The sequence below is a fragment of the Sinocyclocheilus rhinocerous genome, unplaced genomic scaffold (assembly GCF_001515625.1).
Source record: "Sinocyclocheilus rhinocerous isolate Xijiao unplaced genomic scaffold, SAMN03320098_v1.1 scaffold2083, whole genome shotgun sequence".
Classification (NCBI taxonomy): Eukaryota; Metazoa; Chordata; class Actinopteri; order Cypriniformes; family Cyprinidae; genus Sinocyclocheilus; species Sinocyclocheilus rhinocerous.
The window spans coordinates 26,480-43,622 of record NW_015666157.1 but is presented as its reverse complement, the minus strand read 5'-3'; the positions used below and the strand labels follow the sequence as shown (position 1 = coordinate 43,622).

The 17,143-nt window shown below is 36.2% G+C and overlaps 1 protein-coding gene across 3 annotated transcripts in view; it reads left to right on the top strand.

Moving 5' to 3' along the window:
* The window catches only part of LOC107731768 (vang-like protein 1), a 37,078-nt gene extending 21,652 nt beyond the window's left edge, over nt 1-15,426 (top strand). For all 3 annotated transcript variants that reach the window (XM_016542941.1, XM_016542940.1, XM_016542942.1), the window contains exons 4-9: nt 6,435-6,869; nt 7,591-7,766; nt 8,488-8,621; nt 12,159-12,294; nt 12,430-12,664; nt 14,552-15,426. In XM_016542941.1, the coding sequence (XP_016398427.1) occupies nt 6,435-6,869; nt 7,591-7,766; nt 8,488-8,621; nt 12,159-12,294; nt 12,430-12,664; nt 14,552-14,812 (1,377 nt within the window). In that variant the 3' untranslated portion in view covers nt 14,813-15,426. The remainder of the gene's footprint in view (nt 1-6,434; nt 6,870-7,590; nt 7,767-8,487; nt 8,622-12,158; nt 12,295-12,429; nt 12,665-14,551) is intronic.
* Nucleotides 15,427-17,143: the final 1,717 nt, after the last annotated feature.

Sequence of the window (17,143 nt, the reverse complement as noted above, 5' to 3'; positions counted from 1 at the left end):
GTGTGTGTGTGTGTGTGTGTGTGTGTGTGTGTGTGTGTGTGTGTGTGTGTGTTTAAGGAGGGGGTTTTGTGGTATAGACAGATATGGAAAATAGGAGTGACATACATCTCAGTATGAAGGGATGCCGCTTTGTACTTCCTACTGGGTCTGTTATTCTGACCTACTTGGCTCTCCCTCAGGGCCAAAAGGCACACAAAGTTTTTATAGGTCCTCATGTCTGTCTACATTAATTTGTGCAAGTGTGTGTGTGTGTTTAAATACTGTACATTTCTGCTCAAAAAGACTTCTGAGGAATTCTGATTGATTAGACCTAGTTAAGGATTTTAGTGCATTACATTATATTATAACTTTATATCTATCAAATAATCCTGAAAATAAATGTATCATGGTTTCCACAAAAAGCAGCATAAACCTTTAAAAAAACATTGACAATATTAAGAAGCATTATTAACTGAGCATCAATAATAATTGATAATAACTGAGCAGCAAATTAGCATATTACAATGTTTTCTGAAGAATCATGTGACAGTGAAGACTTGAGTAAGGGCTGCTAAAAATTCAACTTTGCCTTCACATGAATTAAATACATTTTAAGATATATTAAAATAGAACACAGTTATTTAAAATTTGAATATTTTTCACAATATTGATGTATTTTTGATCAAATAATTGATCAAATTGATGAGCATAAGAGACTTCTTTCAAAACATTAAATTAAATATTACTGACCCCAAACTTTTAAACGGTAGTGTATATGGGGAAAAAAAACATGAATCTGCCATCTTCATATGCCAATGCCAACATTTCATATTCTTTGAACAGGTTTCATCTTTGCATAGATAATTTGAATTACAATGGCAGATCTCTCATATATAAAGGAGCAAATATACACTGGTATATTTAGTAAAAATATCATAGTAAATCGAGGAAAGCCCCTGGCACTGCTAAAAGGTTAATGCCATGCCCTTGAACGGCTGTCAGGTCTATTCTTCCATGAGTAATCTCATCATGTTGGCTCTGATCTTCTTTCGTCTTCCTGTCATTCAGCCTGGGCCTCTGGAATGTTTTCTCCAGTGAGGAAACTTTAGACGTTAGTGAACAGAATGACTTGGAATAGCAAGCATGTAAGTCATTACTTACTTGCTAAAGGGTCTATATTTATGTTTGCTTGTTGTGCCCTTGTTTGAGTGTGTCTTACTTGCTAAAGTCATTTTTATTTATAAAACGGATAGCTCTGGCTTTGTAATTTGATTGGATGAATTTCAAAGGCTACATAGATTTATCCATTGTTTCAACCATTGGTTTGGTCTTAAAGCTATTACAGTATTTTTCAGGCACATGATGATGTTGTCTGATAATCTAATACCTCCATAGAGTGCTGCAGTGGTGACATATCTTTGTAGGTAAGTCCTGAAGTTAGAAAAAAAAAACAAAAATAAAAAACAGTAGGATTGTTCCATTGGCTTTTGGATTATTGCAAAAATAATTATGTGAAAATGTTTATGATTCTTACACATCATGATAATGTTCACATATGAACACAACATTTATTAATTTTTAAACTTTTACCAGAAAAAAAGCTAAATGTAAGCTTAAGCTATATACGAACTACACCACGGTCGCATGATTTGAACATCACCACCATTAAGCTTCTGACAAATCTTTCAGTCTTAAATTTTTTTTTTTATAAGAATTATCCCTAAGAGATTGAGTTAGAATAGTTTGCAAAAGTGTGATTGTAAGCACAATGAGGCTGTAACCTCTGTAGTCCTATTTAACCACTTGGTTAACCACTGGTCTTTTTCAAGACAAGTAAACGCTTTAACAAAGCGCAAGGTGGTATTACTGAGGTATTTTATACAATAAAACATTAAAATGTCTTTAGCTTGTGTTAATCACAGACCTTATTTCATGCATTTATCAATAAACCCACAAAAAAACAAAAACATAGACTTCAGCACTCTATTAGCCTCTATCAGAGCGTCATCACCAATGACAGATGTCTATTTTGGTTCCTCCCCTTCCCCCCAACTCACTCGCTCATGACTGTTTGACTTTGATTTATCTCGCTTCTCATGGAAGTTAATAGCCCAGAGTCATAATGAGATATTATCTAATCTAATGCAGCTTCTACCTTTTCAAAGCCAACCTCTGTTGGAATCAAGGAATGTCATGGGTTCAATACAAGTTAATTCAGAATCAAGTTAAAGTCTGTCGAAAGCTGTCAGGTAGTACGGAATATCATTTTAAATCATTGTGCTATTAGTTATGTCTGTAATTCTATAATAATGTCCATATTCACTACGTTCATTTTCATTTGGAGTTGTGAACCTGAGAAACACATCTATGCAGGTTTATTTTGGGAAAAAATTAGAGGAAAAGGATGGAGGGTGGAGAAGAGAGAGATGTAGGAGTTTCTCACACTTGTTTACCACTCCTTCGCTTCCTGCTTTTCTTTCTGTGGTACAGCTCAGACTGTGAGAGGGAAATGAGCTGTACTCGAGTCAAGCAAAACACTAACACACATGCAAACACCGCAGTGCTGTAAAATAGTCTGCCCTCTGGTCACAAAGAATCAGCTCATAAGAGTTATTCAGTTAACAAAGGCCTGATTTAAAAAAAGAATCTTTGTGGAATTATTCGGCATTAAAATCAAATAAACTTGTAAAATATAATATTGTTGTACTTGGGTTAAGGAGTAAGTTGAACCAAAAATGAAAAGTCTGTTATCATTTATTGACCCTCATTTCATTGTCTCTTTGAGCCCGGTCTCATGAAAATGCGTATCAATATCACAATTTTTTTGTGTGTGTTTTGCATGCTATTTATACGCAGAAACTGACTTTGGCGTGCATACGAGATGCACGTGTTTGGTGTGCAAATAAAATGTAGTTTTTGCATGCATTTTATGCACTTTGTTGGCGTGCATATGATACACATTTTGGCGTACATATAATACGCACCTACCCCACACCCCTAAACCTAACCATTGTGATCATTTCAGTCAAATCTAACTTTACGTTTGTAAAGCACAGTTCAGCCCGGCTTGCTGTGTGAACCTTTGCAACTGTGAGACTGTTATTGAAGGATGAAACCCGCTATGTGACTTCATCTGATGGGCTCCTTTTTTTTAAATAAAAAAGTGAATGTGCATCTGTATTTGTGTTTCCACCAACTTTTACAACACGCTTTGCTTCTTTAACCTTTTCCATCTGCCATTTCCTCACTTCTGATGATGACCCCTAAAGTTATTTTTGCACAAGGGTTGGCACAAACTCTAAACTGTGTAACAGAAAGGGAAATTCTTTTCTTTTCCTTGTTTTTTGAGCTGAAACCATCAGACGATATACTCACTCTAAATTTTTGTCACTATTCTTACACCTACTAATAATCCCTTTTCTTTAGTTACATACAGCTTGTGCATATCCTATATTGTATTTGTTAGTTGTCTTATTCCTTATTTCTTTGGCCCATAAACACATAGATGCATGAATAAACAAACAAGCCCATAAATAAATATATAAATAGTTGCAGATGAATTACCATCCTTAGTGCAGAATAATCTATAATGGAATTCTAATCTGCGCTGCATTTCACATTCTACTGGCATTCACGCTGTTAGAAAGTTCTCATTTGTTGTTAGTCTGTCTCTCAGTTCTCAGGTTCATTTATATGCAGATGTATGTGAGCTTTGGGTATTTGTCATTAATATATGCTGAGGAGGGAGACCTGGGTATTTCCGTACTGTCTGTCTGAATTAGCTGTGAAGCAGATTTGTCATCTCACCAACAGGGATGGAAAAGTGGGCAAATCAAAAGCTGTAAATGTGTCTTTTTCTGTATTATCGATCCTGAGTCCTGGGTTTGGGCGTCTGAGATAACGGGGCTTTTAGGAGTATGTTGAATTTTTTATGTGCATAAAAAACAGTAGGATTGTTCCATTGGCTTTTGGATTATTGCAAAAATAATTATGTGAAAATGTTTATGATTCTTACACATCATGATAATGTTCACATATGAACACAACATTTATTAATTTTTAAACTTTTACCAGAAAAAAAGCTAAATGTAAGCTTAAGCTATATACGAACTACACCACGGTCGCATGATTTGAACATCACCACCATTAAGCTTCTGACAAATCTTTCAGTCTTAAATTTTTTTTTTTATAAGAATTATCCCTAAGAGATTGAGTTAGAATAGTTTGCAAAAGTGTGATTGTAAGCACAATGAGGCTGTAAACCTCTGTAGTCCTATTTAACCACTTGGTTAACCACTGGTCTTTTTCAAGACAAGTAAACGCTTTAAAAAAGCGCAAGGTGGTATTACTGAGGTATTTTATACAATAAAACATTAAAATGTCTTTAGCTTGTGTTAATCACAGACCTTATTTCATGCATTTATCAATAAACCCACAAAAAAACAAAAACATAGACTTCAGCACTCTATTAGCCTCTATCAGAGCGTCATCACCAATGACAGATGTCTATTTTGGTTCCTCCCCTTCCCCCCAACTCACTCGCTCATGACTGTTTGACTTTGATTTATCTCGCTTCTCATGGAAGTTAATAGCCCAGAGTCATAATGAGATATTATCTAATCTAATGCAGCTTCTACCTTTTCAAAGCCAACCTCTGTTGGAATCAAGGAATGTCATGGGTTCAATACAAGTTAATTCAGAATCAAGTTAAAGTCTGTCGAAAGCTGTCAGGTAGTACGGAATATCATTTTAAATCATTGTGCTATTAGTTATGTCTGTAATTCTATAATAATGTCCATATTCACTACGTTCATTTTCATTTGGAGTTGTGAACCTGAGAAACACATCTATGCAGGTTTATTTTGGGAAAAAATTAGAGGAAAAGGATGGAGGGTGGAGAAGAGAGAGATGTAGGAGTTTCTCACACTTGTTTACCACTCCTTCGCTTCCTGCTTTTCTTTCTGTGGTACAGCTCAGACTGTGAGAGGGAAATGAGCTGTACTCGAGTCAAGCAAAACACTAACACACATGCAAACACCGCAGTGCTGTAAAATAGTCTGCCCTCTGGTCACAAAGAATCAGCTCATAAGAGTTATTCAGTTAACAAAGGCCTGATTTAAAAAAAGAATCTTTGTGGAATTATTCGGCATTAAAATCAAATAAACTTGTAAAATATAATATTGTTGTACTTGGGTTAAGGAGTAAGTTGAACCAAAAATGAAAAGTCTGTTATCATTTATTGACCCTCATTTCATTGTCTCTTTGAGCCCGGTCTCATGAAAATGCGTATCAATATCACAATTTTTTTGTGTGTGTTTTGCATGCTATTTATACGCAGAAACTGACTTTGGCGTGCATACGAGATGCACGTGTTTGGTGTGCAAATAAAATGTAGTTTTTGCATGCATTTTATGCACTTTGTTGGCGTGCATATGATACACATTTTGGCGTACATATAATACGCACCTACCCCACACCCCTAAACCTAACCATTGTGATCATTTCAGTCAAATCTAACTTTACGTTTGTAAAGCACAGTTCAGCCCGGCTTGCTGTGTGAACCTTTGCAACTGTGAGACTGTTATTGAAGGATGAAACCCGCTATGTGACTTCATCTGATGGGCTCCTTTTTTTTAAATAAAAAAGTGAATGTGCATCTGTATTTGTGTTTCCACCAACTTTTACAACACGCTTTGCTTCTTTAACCTTTTCCATCTGCCATTTCCTCACTTCTGATGATGACCCCTAAAGTTATTTTTGCACAAGGGTTGGCACAAACTCTAAACTGTGTAACAGAAAGGGAAATTCTTTTCTTTTCCTTGTTTTTTGAGCTGAAACCATCAGACGATATACTCACTCTAAATTTTTGTCACTATTCTTACACCTACTAATAATCCCTTTTCTTTAGTTACATACAGCTTGTGCATATCCTATATTGTATTTGTTAGTTGTCTTATTCCTTATTTCTTTGGCCCATAAACACATAGATGCATGAATAAACAAACAAGCCCATAAATAAATATATAAATAGTTGCAGATGAATTACCATCCTTAGTGCAGAATAATCTATAATGGAATTCTAATCTGCGCTGCATTTCACATTCTACTGGCATTCACGCTGTTAGAAAGTTCTCATTTGTTGTTAGTCTGTCTCTCAGTTCTCAGGTTCATTTATATGCAGATGTATGTGAGCTTTGGGTATTTGTCATTAATATATGCTGAGGAGGGAGACCTGGGTATTTCCGTACTGTCTGTCTGAATTAGCTGTGAAGCAGATTTGTCATCTCACCAACAGGGATGGAAAAGTGGGCAAATCAAAAGCTGTAAATGTGTCTTTTTCTGTATTATCGATCCTGAGTCCTGGGTTTGGGCGTCTGAGATAACGGGGCTTTTAGGAGTATGTTGAATTTTTTATGTGCATGATATATCTCTGATCCCTTCCCACCTCTTGACAGGATGACAACTGGGGCGAAACCACCACAGCGGTCACTGGAACATCAGACCACAGCTTGTCTCAAGAGGATTTGGCTGGCTTCGGGAAGGAGACAGAAGGTCCAGTAGAGAAATTGAACTGTGTACGCTTCCTTCCTTTGGCCCTCATCCTCCTCCTAGGCCTGCTGGTTCTGATCACCCCCCTGTCCTTCCTGGTGCTGCCCCAGCTGATGTGGCCAGAGCGCCTGCAGGCTTGTGGTACTGCCTGTGAGGGCCTGTTTCTCTCGCTGGCGTTCAAGCTCCTCATTCTGCTGCTGGCTGGTTGGGCGCTGTTTGTGCGACCGGCGCGAGCCTCCCTGCCCCGGATAGCAGTGTTCCGCGCCCTGCTGGGGTTGCTCACGCTCCTCCTGCTGCTCTCCTATTGGCTGTTCTTTGGAGTGCGCATCTTGGACTCGCAGGTATGGGCAAATGTGTGTAGTGACCATGAAGAGTCAAGAGAAACATGTTGAGATTTGTGGAAATGTGATTGTGTGAATTCAGTTTTTATAAAACGGATAGTTTCAGCTGTTGATGAGCCATGTTCAAATCCATATTGAAATAAATACAGATATGCACACCTTTGAACGTGGATCATTATTTTTGTGATGCTACTGGCACTGAAATTACACACTTCACTTATAGTATAACCTCCAATTAGACTAAGGACTTTATTTAACTTAAATGATTGTTTTCTATTTTAATATATTTTAAAATGTAATTTATTCCTGCATGTGATGGTAAAAGCTGGGTTTTCAGCAGCCACTATTCCAGTCTTCAGTGTCACACGGTCCTTCAGAAATCATTCTGATGTGCTGATTTGGTGCTCAAGAAACATTTCTTCTTATTATCAATGTTAAAAATCATTATACATTTTTTCCAGGATTCTTTGATGAAGAGAAAGTTCAAATTAACAGCTTTTATTTCAAATAGAAATCTTTTGTAACATGTGTCTTTAATGCCACTTTTGATCAATTTAAAAGGTCCTTGTTGAAAAGTAATAATTTAAAACATTATTAAATTATTTTATAACACTGAAAATAAAGATAAAACAGGATGTCTTTTCTTTGAAGAACATCACTAAATTTAGTAGAGGTCATTTTGATTCCCTTGGCTTACTGCTTTACTACATGTGCTTGACAGGATGAGAACTACCAAGGCATAGTGCAGTTTGCAGTATCACTGGTGGATGCTCTGCTGTTCATCCATTACCTGGCAGTGGTTCTGCTGGAGACCCGACATCTGCAGCCCTGCTTTTCTCTCTGTGTCGTGCGCTCCACTGATGGAGAGACTCACCACTATAACCTGGGACAGCTCAGGTGCCAGCTGAAAACAATGACCAAACTTTGATTAAAATGACTATAATATGCTGTTTAACGGTCTGTTGCACGCTCTTTAGTAAAAAGTAAAAAGAAAGAGGAAATCACTAGTCACACTTCAAATTAAAGGTTCCAACTAATACTAAAAAGTTGTACAGAACCAAAATGTTTTACATTAGAAAATCATTTTAATGGTCTAGTTCTGTAGAAAACCATTTATTTATTGATGTGTTCAAGAATCTAGAAACCAGTAAGGAACCAGGAACCTTTTAGCGAATAAAGAAGCATATACACTACAGTGAAAATGTTTTTTGATTTGATTTGATGTTTTGTGTGTGTGTGTGTGTGTGTGCACTGTTTAATGCATTAATAATGAGTTGAGGTTGGGCCAAGGGAAAAAGGTCCATTAATCACTCCATTTCAGACACTCCCTACTTTGCCCTGCGTTACTTCCCCTCTCCCTTCCTCTCTCCTGCCCATCGCTTTCCTTTGTTCTTGCTCTCATTGTTTCATTGGCTGAAGATTTTTGATCCAGTATTGCTGCAGAATCAAGTGACAGTGTGCGCACACACACACAAAGCAGAATGAAATCTATTATTATCTGACATCCAATGACTCTGTTTAATGAAATACATGATGGGATTGTGTGTTCCTGTGTTTTAATAGAGTAAGTTTTTTTTTTATAATGTTGATCGGTCTGTCTCTCTCTCTCTCTCTGTAGCATTCAGCGGGCAGCCCTGGTAATTCTTGAACACTATTATAAGGATTTCTCAGTTCACAACCCTGCCCTAATGACGGCTGCAAAGTCCAGGGCAGCTAAACATCTGGCTGGGCTAAAAGTCTATAATGTAGATGGTGAGTTTAATCTGTGTAAAATCACTGTCTGTTTTCTGACCTGACTCTTATTGTTCTCTTGACAAAGACATTCTGAAGTCATTTTGGAATCCCTAAATAGGAAAGGCATCAAAATTGAGATGTCTTTAATACTGTATATCAAATGTTTCTCCTAGACAGAAATGAGAGCCTACGTCTCCTGCTTCACAGATGTCCTGAGAAAAAGTAATGCAACATGTCTCTTCTAGAGTTTTAGAAAAGATCAGTGTCACAAACTGCCAATCAAATGTCAGAGATTTCAACATGAATCTTTCTCAGCATGTTCTTCCAACATCAGATCATCTGAGAAATGCTATCTATGTTAAATGTAAACACTTATAATTGGTAAACCTCAGTACAACTTGACATGAGGTTTTAATGCATTTCATTTAAAATGTCATTTTAAAGCATGCATTGAATCGCAATACATTCATTGTTGGGTTTACTCACTGCTGTTAAAGGAATACCAAAATTCATGCAAAAACGAAAATTTGCCAGAAATCTACTCACCCTTAAGGCATCTAAGATATACATGAATTTGTTTCTTTATCAGAACAGATTTTGACCAAATTAAGCATTACATCACTTGCTTACCAATGGATCCTCTGTAATGAATGGGTGCCGTCAGAATATCCAAACAGCTGATAAAAACATCACAATATTCTACAAGTAATCCACTTGACTTCAGTCCATCAGTTAACATCTTGTGAAGTGAAAAGCTTTGTGTTTGTTAAAAAAAAAAAAAAAATCATCAAGGCGTTTTAACTTTAAACAGTTGATTCTGGCCAAAATCGTGTTTAATTCATAATGATGCTTCCTCCAGTAAAACCTCCACACACTGTTGTCCTCTCACAAAATCAATAGACATATTTGTTTAGAACTGTTTTAGAGTGTTTTCACTTGTAAACGGTGCTTCATCTGTGCATATTTCTCTCCTGATTTAGACGAGGTGACTTTTTCACTAGAGAAAGCAGTATGGATAGAGGAGTTGTATTTTAGCCAGTTGGAATAGTTTGAAGTTAAAAACATCTTAATGACAGATTTGTTTATTACAAACATGCAGCTTTTTGCTTCAAAAGATGTTGATTGATCGACTGGAGTCATGGATTGTTGTGATATTTTATCAGCTGTGTAGACACGCTCATTCTGACGGCACCCATTTACTGTAATGTATCCACTGGTGAGCAAGTGATGAAATGCTACATTTCTCCAAATCTGTTTTAATAAAGAAACAAACTCATCTACATCTTGGGTGGCCTGAGTTGTTTTTTTTTTTCAAAAAAATTTTTTTTGGGGGAACTATTGCTTTAACCTTTGTATATTAATATGTATAACAATTTACATACAGTATAGAGCATTATATCTGGTTTTTATTTATATATTTCAAGTAAATTCTTTGTTTTGTATTTGACCAACCCCGTGCTTTTTTCCACTATATATAACCAATTGTTTTATTTGTTTCTAATTGTATCCCTCGTGAGGAATTTCAGTAGAAACATTTGAGACAAGTTGAGAAAGTTGATACTTGGGATGAGGATAAAATTCTACAGTTGGTTAAATCAACTTAAAACATCAAGTCTCCTAAGCTGTAAAGTAATATTGTCCTGAATTTATTAAATGTGTGTAGACGTACTAAAACAAACACTCATGCACACTTTTAATGCAGCAACCGTGTCAATCAGTTACCACCAACATCTAACGAATCTTCTGTAACGTTTCTTTCTGCAGAGTTTAAAGCGAAACTGAAAAGCTATCTTTTCGATTGTAAGTGCATACGGTATAATACATTCAGAAATCCTTTCACAGAGACACTGAATTGTCAAGTGCTCCACATGTCTTGGTTATTTGCTTGCATGCAGTCATTGTACACAGTGCACGAGGTCACAGACTCATCCAAAAAAAATCGATTTGCATCAAGAAATCCTTCTACATGTCTTGACTACTATGAAGAAGGTACTCATCTTTGCACTCACTGCTATAAAAATCTGTCACAAAAGTCAATAATTCTTCCTCACCCCAGATATCAAAAACACCCAGTCTCTCTCCCTCTCTTCCTCTCTCTTTGTTTGACATTTATGATGTGAAATGCACATACACCATGATGCAGAGATGCATACGTGGGATCAAGTTAACCCCTTAAGCACTCAAAACTTCCTTCATGCCTGTGGCTATTGAACCAGGCCAGGAATGTGTGTGTTTGAGTGTGAGTGTGCATGTATATGAAAATCAGCAGAATGTAGCTCTTTGTGCTTTGCACGGATTGTCAGAGTATTAATAATGCATCACTAGGAAGAAAATCCCCCCCTCCCAAAAAAAAATTTCCAGGTTTCAAAGCGCTCTGAAGTAGTCTATGCTCAACTACATGTTTTTTGTCTGTGTGTTAAATTAGTTTAGTATCTTGTTTCTCTTAATTCTTTTCCTTATTTTTATGTGTATATGTGTACATTTGTTTGTATTTGTAATGTTACACATAACAAGTGAGGAAAGGGTGGTTTCAAGATTCGCTGGTCCATTTTTAGTATACTGTATGTGATTTCAGGAGGTGATTCAGTGAGCTATAGAAGAGATCACAAAGCTGCCCTGCTACCAAGGAAAGTCATGCTGCCCTTGACATGCATTATTAATTATAACTGTGACCTGATTATGGATAAATATGCATAAATAATTCTGTTCACCACATTACTATGCACACAGAGCTAATATGCATTACGTGTGATCTTCATAGCCCAATTCCACATGAAGATGTGCTTGGCTGCCAGTGATCTTTTTTGCAGTAGATATAACATACTGTTCAAAAGTTTGGGGTTTGGTAAGATTTTTTAAATGATTTTTAAAAGAAGTCTCTAATGCTCACCAAGGCTGCATTCATTTGATCAAAAATACGGTAATGTGAAATATTATTACAATTTATAATAACTGCTTTTCATTTGAATATATTTTAAAATGTAAGTTATTCCTGTGATGGCAAAGCTGAATTTTCAGCAGCTATTACTCCAAACATAAAAATCACATGATCCTTCAGAAATCATTCTAAAATACTGATTTGGTGCTTAAGCATTTCCTTACTATTACAAATGTTGAAAACAGTTGCTGCTTAATACTTTTGTTACATGATAATTGTTGGGGGGATTCTTTAATGCATAGAAAGTTCAGAAGAACAGCATTTATTCGCAATATTAATCTTCTGTAACATGAATGTCTTCACGGTCACCTTTGATCTTTTAAATACATCCTTGCTGAATAAAAGTATTATTTTCTTTCAAAGAAAAAACATCTTACAGAACCCAAACTCATGAACGGTAGTGTATATGACCTGTATGAGAGGTAATAAACGGACAATAAAATGACAGTGAATGTAAAAAAATAAAGAAGTTAATTATATTACTTATTAATCGTCATAATAATGACTGCTGTTGAATTACACATTTACATGATGATCTGCAAAGGTATCTGTCTTTTTTGTAATATAGAACAATTTGCATCTGTTCTGTCCCATAATGCTAATCTTTCTCTTTCCAGGTGCTGGTAGCGATACTGCAACCTCTCAATCTCGGGCTAAAATAGCAGCTGCCGCCCGACAGAGAGACACCAGCCACAATGAGCTGTACTACGAGGAAGCAGAGCATGATAGAAGAGTCCGAAAACGCAGAGCACGGTAAGAGAAACTATAGAGGGACAGAGTTTGTGAAACAAGAAGTATGTGATACAGAGCATGCAATTAAATGAAAGAATAGAGTTGTGGTTTCAATGAAAACTGCTGCAGCTTAATATGCAACTTTTCTCCTTCTAGGCTGGTGGTGGCAGTAGAGGAGGCGTTCACACACGTTAGACGGCTGCAGGAGGAGGAGAAAAAGAAGCTGCCAGGAGATGAGATGGATCCACGTGAGGCAGCGCAGGCCATCTTCCCCTCCATGGCTCAAGCACTGCAGAAATACCTGCGCACCACCCGTCAGCAGCACTGCCACAGCATGGACAGTATTCAGGCCCATCTGGCATTCTGCATTACAAACAACATGACTCCAAAGGTGAGACACTGTGTGGCATGAATCTAAACATCTCCTAATTGACACTATCAAAAATGTCCTCAAATATATATGATTCAAGTTCCCATAACAGGAGTGACACTCAAAAAATATTTAGGTTTAAAGTTAAATATTCCAATTGTATATACAATTTACATCCATTTGGATTACAGTAGAGTTTTAATATAAACTAATAAACTACATACGATGCATATTTGTCAGTCATACATAAATGAAACGGGTAAAAACAGATTTCTGTACTAGTACTAATAAACTGAATTAGTTTTAAATACATAATAACCAGGTTTATATATTTAGCATCAATAAATCCTATTGGTTTCAATCCCATACTCATAACTAATCAAATATTGCTAGCAATAGTTTAAGCATGTGAATAATGATTTACACTGATTCTAAGCAATTTGAATAATGCGTTTAATATCATTATTTAAATCAAATCGATGAATATAGTTAGTATAGTAGTATATAATAAATATGCAATGATTTTGCAGAAATCTTACCTGTTTCTTACCCATTTCATGTATTTATGAGTGACATATATGAGGAATAACATTTGAAATTAAATTGAATTATATTTTATGAGAGCAGCTGTATGCATATAACTAAGCTGCTGACTGTTTATTTTCAGCATGACACCCATTTTAACTTTAAAATTCACTACTATATTTGTCAGGAACTTACAATTAAAGAACAATTAAATTATTTTGATTTACTCTCCTTGTTAATTAACATACAGTTTCTGAATAATATTTTTACATATTTAAATACATAGTATTTATTTTATTCATCATATTTCCTATTTGTGTGTATACACTCAATGGAAATTGAATTGATTTCCACTTTCCACAATTTCTCCAGTAAATGTTTAAAACATCAACTGCAACAAGTTAAAATTGATGCACTCAGAAGAGAATTGACAATCGTATTCAGTGTGTGTGTGTGTGTGTGTGTGTGCGCCCTGATAGAACTTTAAGCTTACAAAATCGAACAGTCAGTGATGACGTTATACAGTGCTGCAGCCATGAACATCAAAACCCAGAAGTCTAATTCACCATGGGTCCCCTCAAGATTTTCCTATGGGTTTTTATAATAGGGTTTTCAATTCATGAGTGAAGAAGGTTGTAAATATAAATTGACGACAATTAGCTATTTGAAAGGAAATGATACACACCCATACTGAAAATGCACATTTTTAAGCATATGTTTGCATGCGGAACTGTGATTGGTCTTTTGTTTCTCATATCAACTGATCTATCTGCACTACACATTACTATCAATCTCTCTTGCTACATCTGAATATGCCTACATCCAAACTAAATAGTAGGTGAAAAACAGTACTTGAAAAGATTAGTATGTCCAAATTCGTAGTATTTGTAAAACAGTAGGTGAAAAGTAACCTGATGACCTACTACTTTAGAGATTGGAGAATGTGCATTCAATGGATAATTTACCATCCCATGAGGCCACAAGAGAGGATTTGTGAATGGCAGTGAAGCAACAACGAATTTCATTCATACTACTGATATACATACTTTTTAAACAGTCACAAAGTTTCAAAACAAATACAGTACCTACTAGAAAGTATTTATTCATCTTTATTTCTATAATGCTTTATATAATGGAGATTGTGTCAAAGCAGCTTCACAGTGATAAACAGGAAAAGAATCAATTATTGAGACAATTTAGATTCTGCTGTAAAGCAGGTCTAAAAACACAGTAGTGTCATTATTGAGCTCAAATAAAAAAATTCAACAAAAAAAAAAAATGTCCCAGTCCCAAATGTTACACACAACTTCTAATCAAATCAACTTACTGTAGGATACTAACAGACATCAGTGAACAGATATGGGTGCTGTTGTTCCCTGCTAGGCATTTCTGGAGAGCTATCTGATGGCTGGGCCCACACTGCAGTATACGAGAGAGTGCTGGAGGACCCGGCAGTGGATGCTGGTCAGCGAAGCATCGGTCACCAGTCCCCTCCGTCATGGCTCTGAATTCCAGCTCAAATCATCTGACTTCAGCTTAGTGGTCACCAGCAAAGCTATCCCTCACCTCAAACTCAGTGAGGAGTACGTCCACCCCAAATCTCACAAGTTTGTACTACAACTACAGTCCGAGACCTCCGTCTGATGGATTCGGTTGCTTTTGTCTGTTTGGTTTTATACACTTGTAAATTTTGGACTAGTACTATTTTGTTTGAAATTCTTTTTCACTTTTTCACAGTTTATAAATGGCATTTTACATAATGGATGTATTTTGATACAATATTTGTTATTACCAAGAACAGAGGAGGGAAAAAAACAAACAAAAAAGATATACATGTACTGTATGTATCCGATTACCTAGTGCTGACTGGTGTGATTGTGCTGCTTGTCTGTATGTTTCTTTCTGCATAGAACAAATGCTAATTACAAACTGTGATAAGCATCAGACTGAGGCTTCATTGGTAAAGTTTTTGCAAGTAGATATTGTTTAGGATATTTATGTTTGTGAGACATTTTTTTTTCAGTTGACCACAACAGATGAGCATCAGAGCTGGAATTCTGTAAGATCTAGTAAGGTCACAAACATCAGTTAGAAAGTCACATTTATCAATGTCATGTTACATAATAGTGGTATAATAGCCAAACATACATTTTCAGCCTGTTGGATTTTTGTTATTTCTACCATTTTTATATGTTTGGAAGAAATATGGGTAATATATTGTGAGAAAAGACCCTGCCTTTTTTGTGATTAATAAATTGTGATTTGTAGATTGCCCCTTTTTTTGTGTGTGGTAATTAAATTGTGAATAAGGTATTTTTACGTTAAATTTTTTTCAGTGTGTGTGCATCATCATTAAAGAATCATTAAAATTCTATGTCCAATTGTATATTGAGAAGTAGCCTAATCATTTAAAACTATTTGCAAATTCACTCTTTTTTTGTATGCCCAATTTGTTGAAAACACAAAATCACATACAGTTTGAAAATACATGAATCATGTGAGTGGTACCATATTTTCAATTCAAAACGGCAAAATTTGAGGAAAAATGTTCCTCATGAGGATATTACTGTCAGCCGTTTAACATTTATATTTTAAAACAACTGTCAAAAATTTAAAGTTTTTACTTCAGTCTTTTTACCTCGCTCTCTTTCAATGTTAAACCTGATGCTTTGCACTGGAATTCATGCTCTAGAGAACTCTGCTTCTGTGAACAGTAAACCCCACCTGCTATGACTTGATTAGCCATCTTAATCTTTTTAATATTGACAAATGTCACTAGATTGCTGAGCCAGACCAGACCAAAAATGCAACTTTTAAACCTTTTTGCTTTCCTAACAGCAAACAGTGCAATGGAGTGCAGCAGAGCAGTGCAAGAATCTTGGATTCATTTCTATTTTTTGGGCAGGATTTGTCCTCCTCAATGTTTAGAACCTTTCAGTCAACCTTGTTTTTAGCTATATAGAGAAGTGTCTTGTGTTATTTGCTTAGAAGTTAATGTCTTTTGCTGATCTTTTTACCTTGCTAATAAAAAGGGTTTATTTCTTCTTCTTCCCCTTCTTCTTCTTCTTCCTCCTCTTCTTCTTCTACTTCCTCCTCCTCTTCTTCTTCTTCTTCCTCTTCCTCTTCCCCTTCCTCTTCTTCTTCTTCTTCTAAAGTTGCATGACTTTAATTGCTGTCCAGTTAAAATGAAAAGTTGCCTGTTTTTGTTGCAGTAGCCTACATATTGCTGCCTTCAAGTGTACTCATGCCAACCAGTAAACATGCCAACCTTCATGACTTTCTGATGTCCATTTTTATCAATGGAAATGAGAGGAAGGAAGGCCGTAATACTAATGTTGTCCACCAGAGGGAGGCACAAGACAACAAATGATTTTGTAAACGGTTCAATAGATTAACTATGCATAACATTCATCATAGTTTCATAAAGTTTAATAAAGGCTAAACAAAGTCTAATTACAGATAAATAATACCTTCATATTTATATATCCTAAATACAGAAAACATTTGTCAAGTTGTCAGACATGACTGCATATATTGCGGTCCAGTTAAAATGAAGAGGCAATATTATTTGTCTGTTGTGATATGGTACATAAAATAATACTTCCATAGAAAGACATTTAAATAGGCCTACTCGTATTACATTTGAAAAGAGACTTGGCCATTGTAACATAACTGTATCCTTTACATGAGGTGCTTTCACCTTGATTTCAATTTGACGTCAAATACTAGACAGTGATGTCGGTGCCAATAGCCTTGTGGGCAGCGTGCCTACCATAGACTGTATAAAAACATGGACGTAGTGTCTGTGACGTCACCCGTTGAATTCTGAAGAGCTTTTTTGAAGCCCAAAGTGGGCGGAGCCGGTCGTCGCCATCTTGGCAGCGCGTCACCGCGCGTCACTCCCGGATAATCGAAAATGGGCAAAGAGGCGGGACGTGGGTGGCGCTGAGGTGCTCAAAGTGTTCACTGCACAGA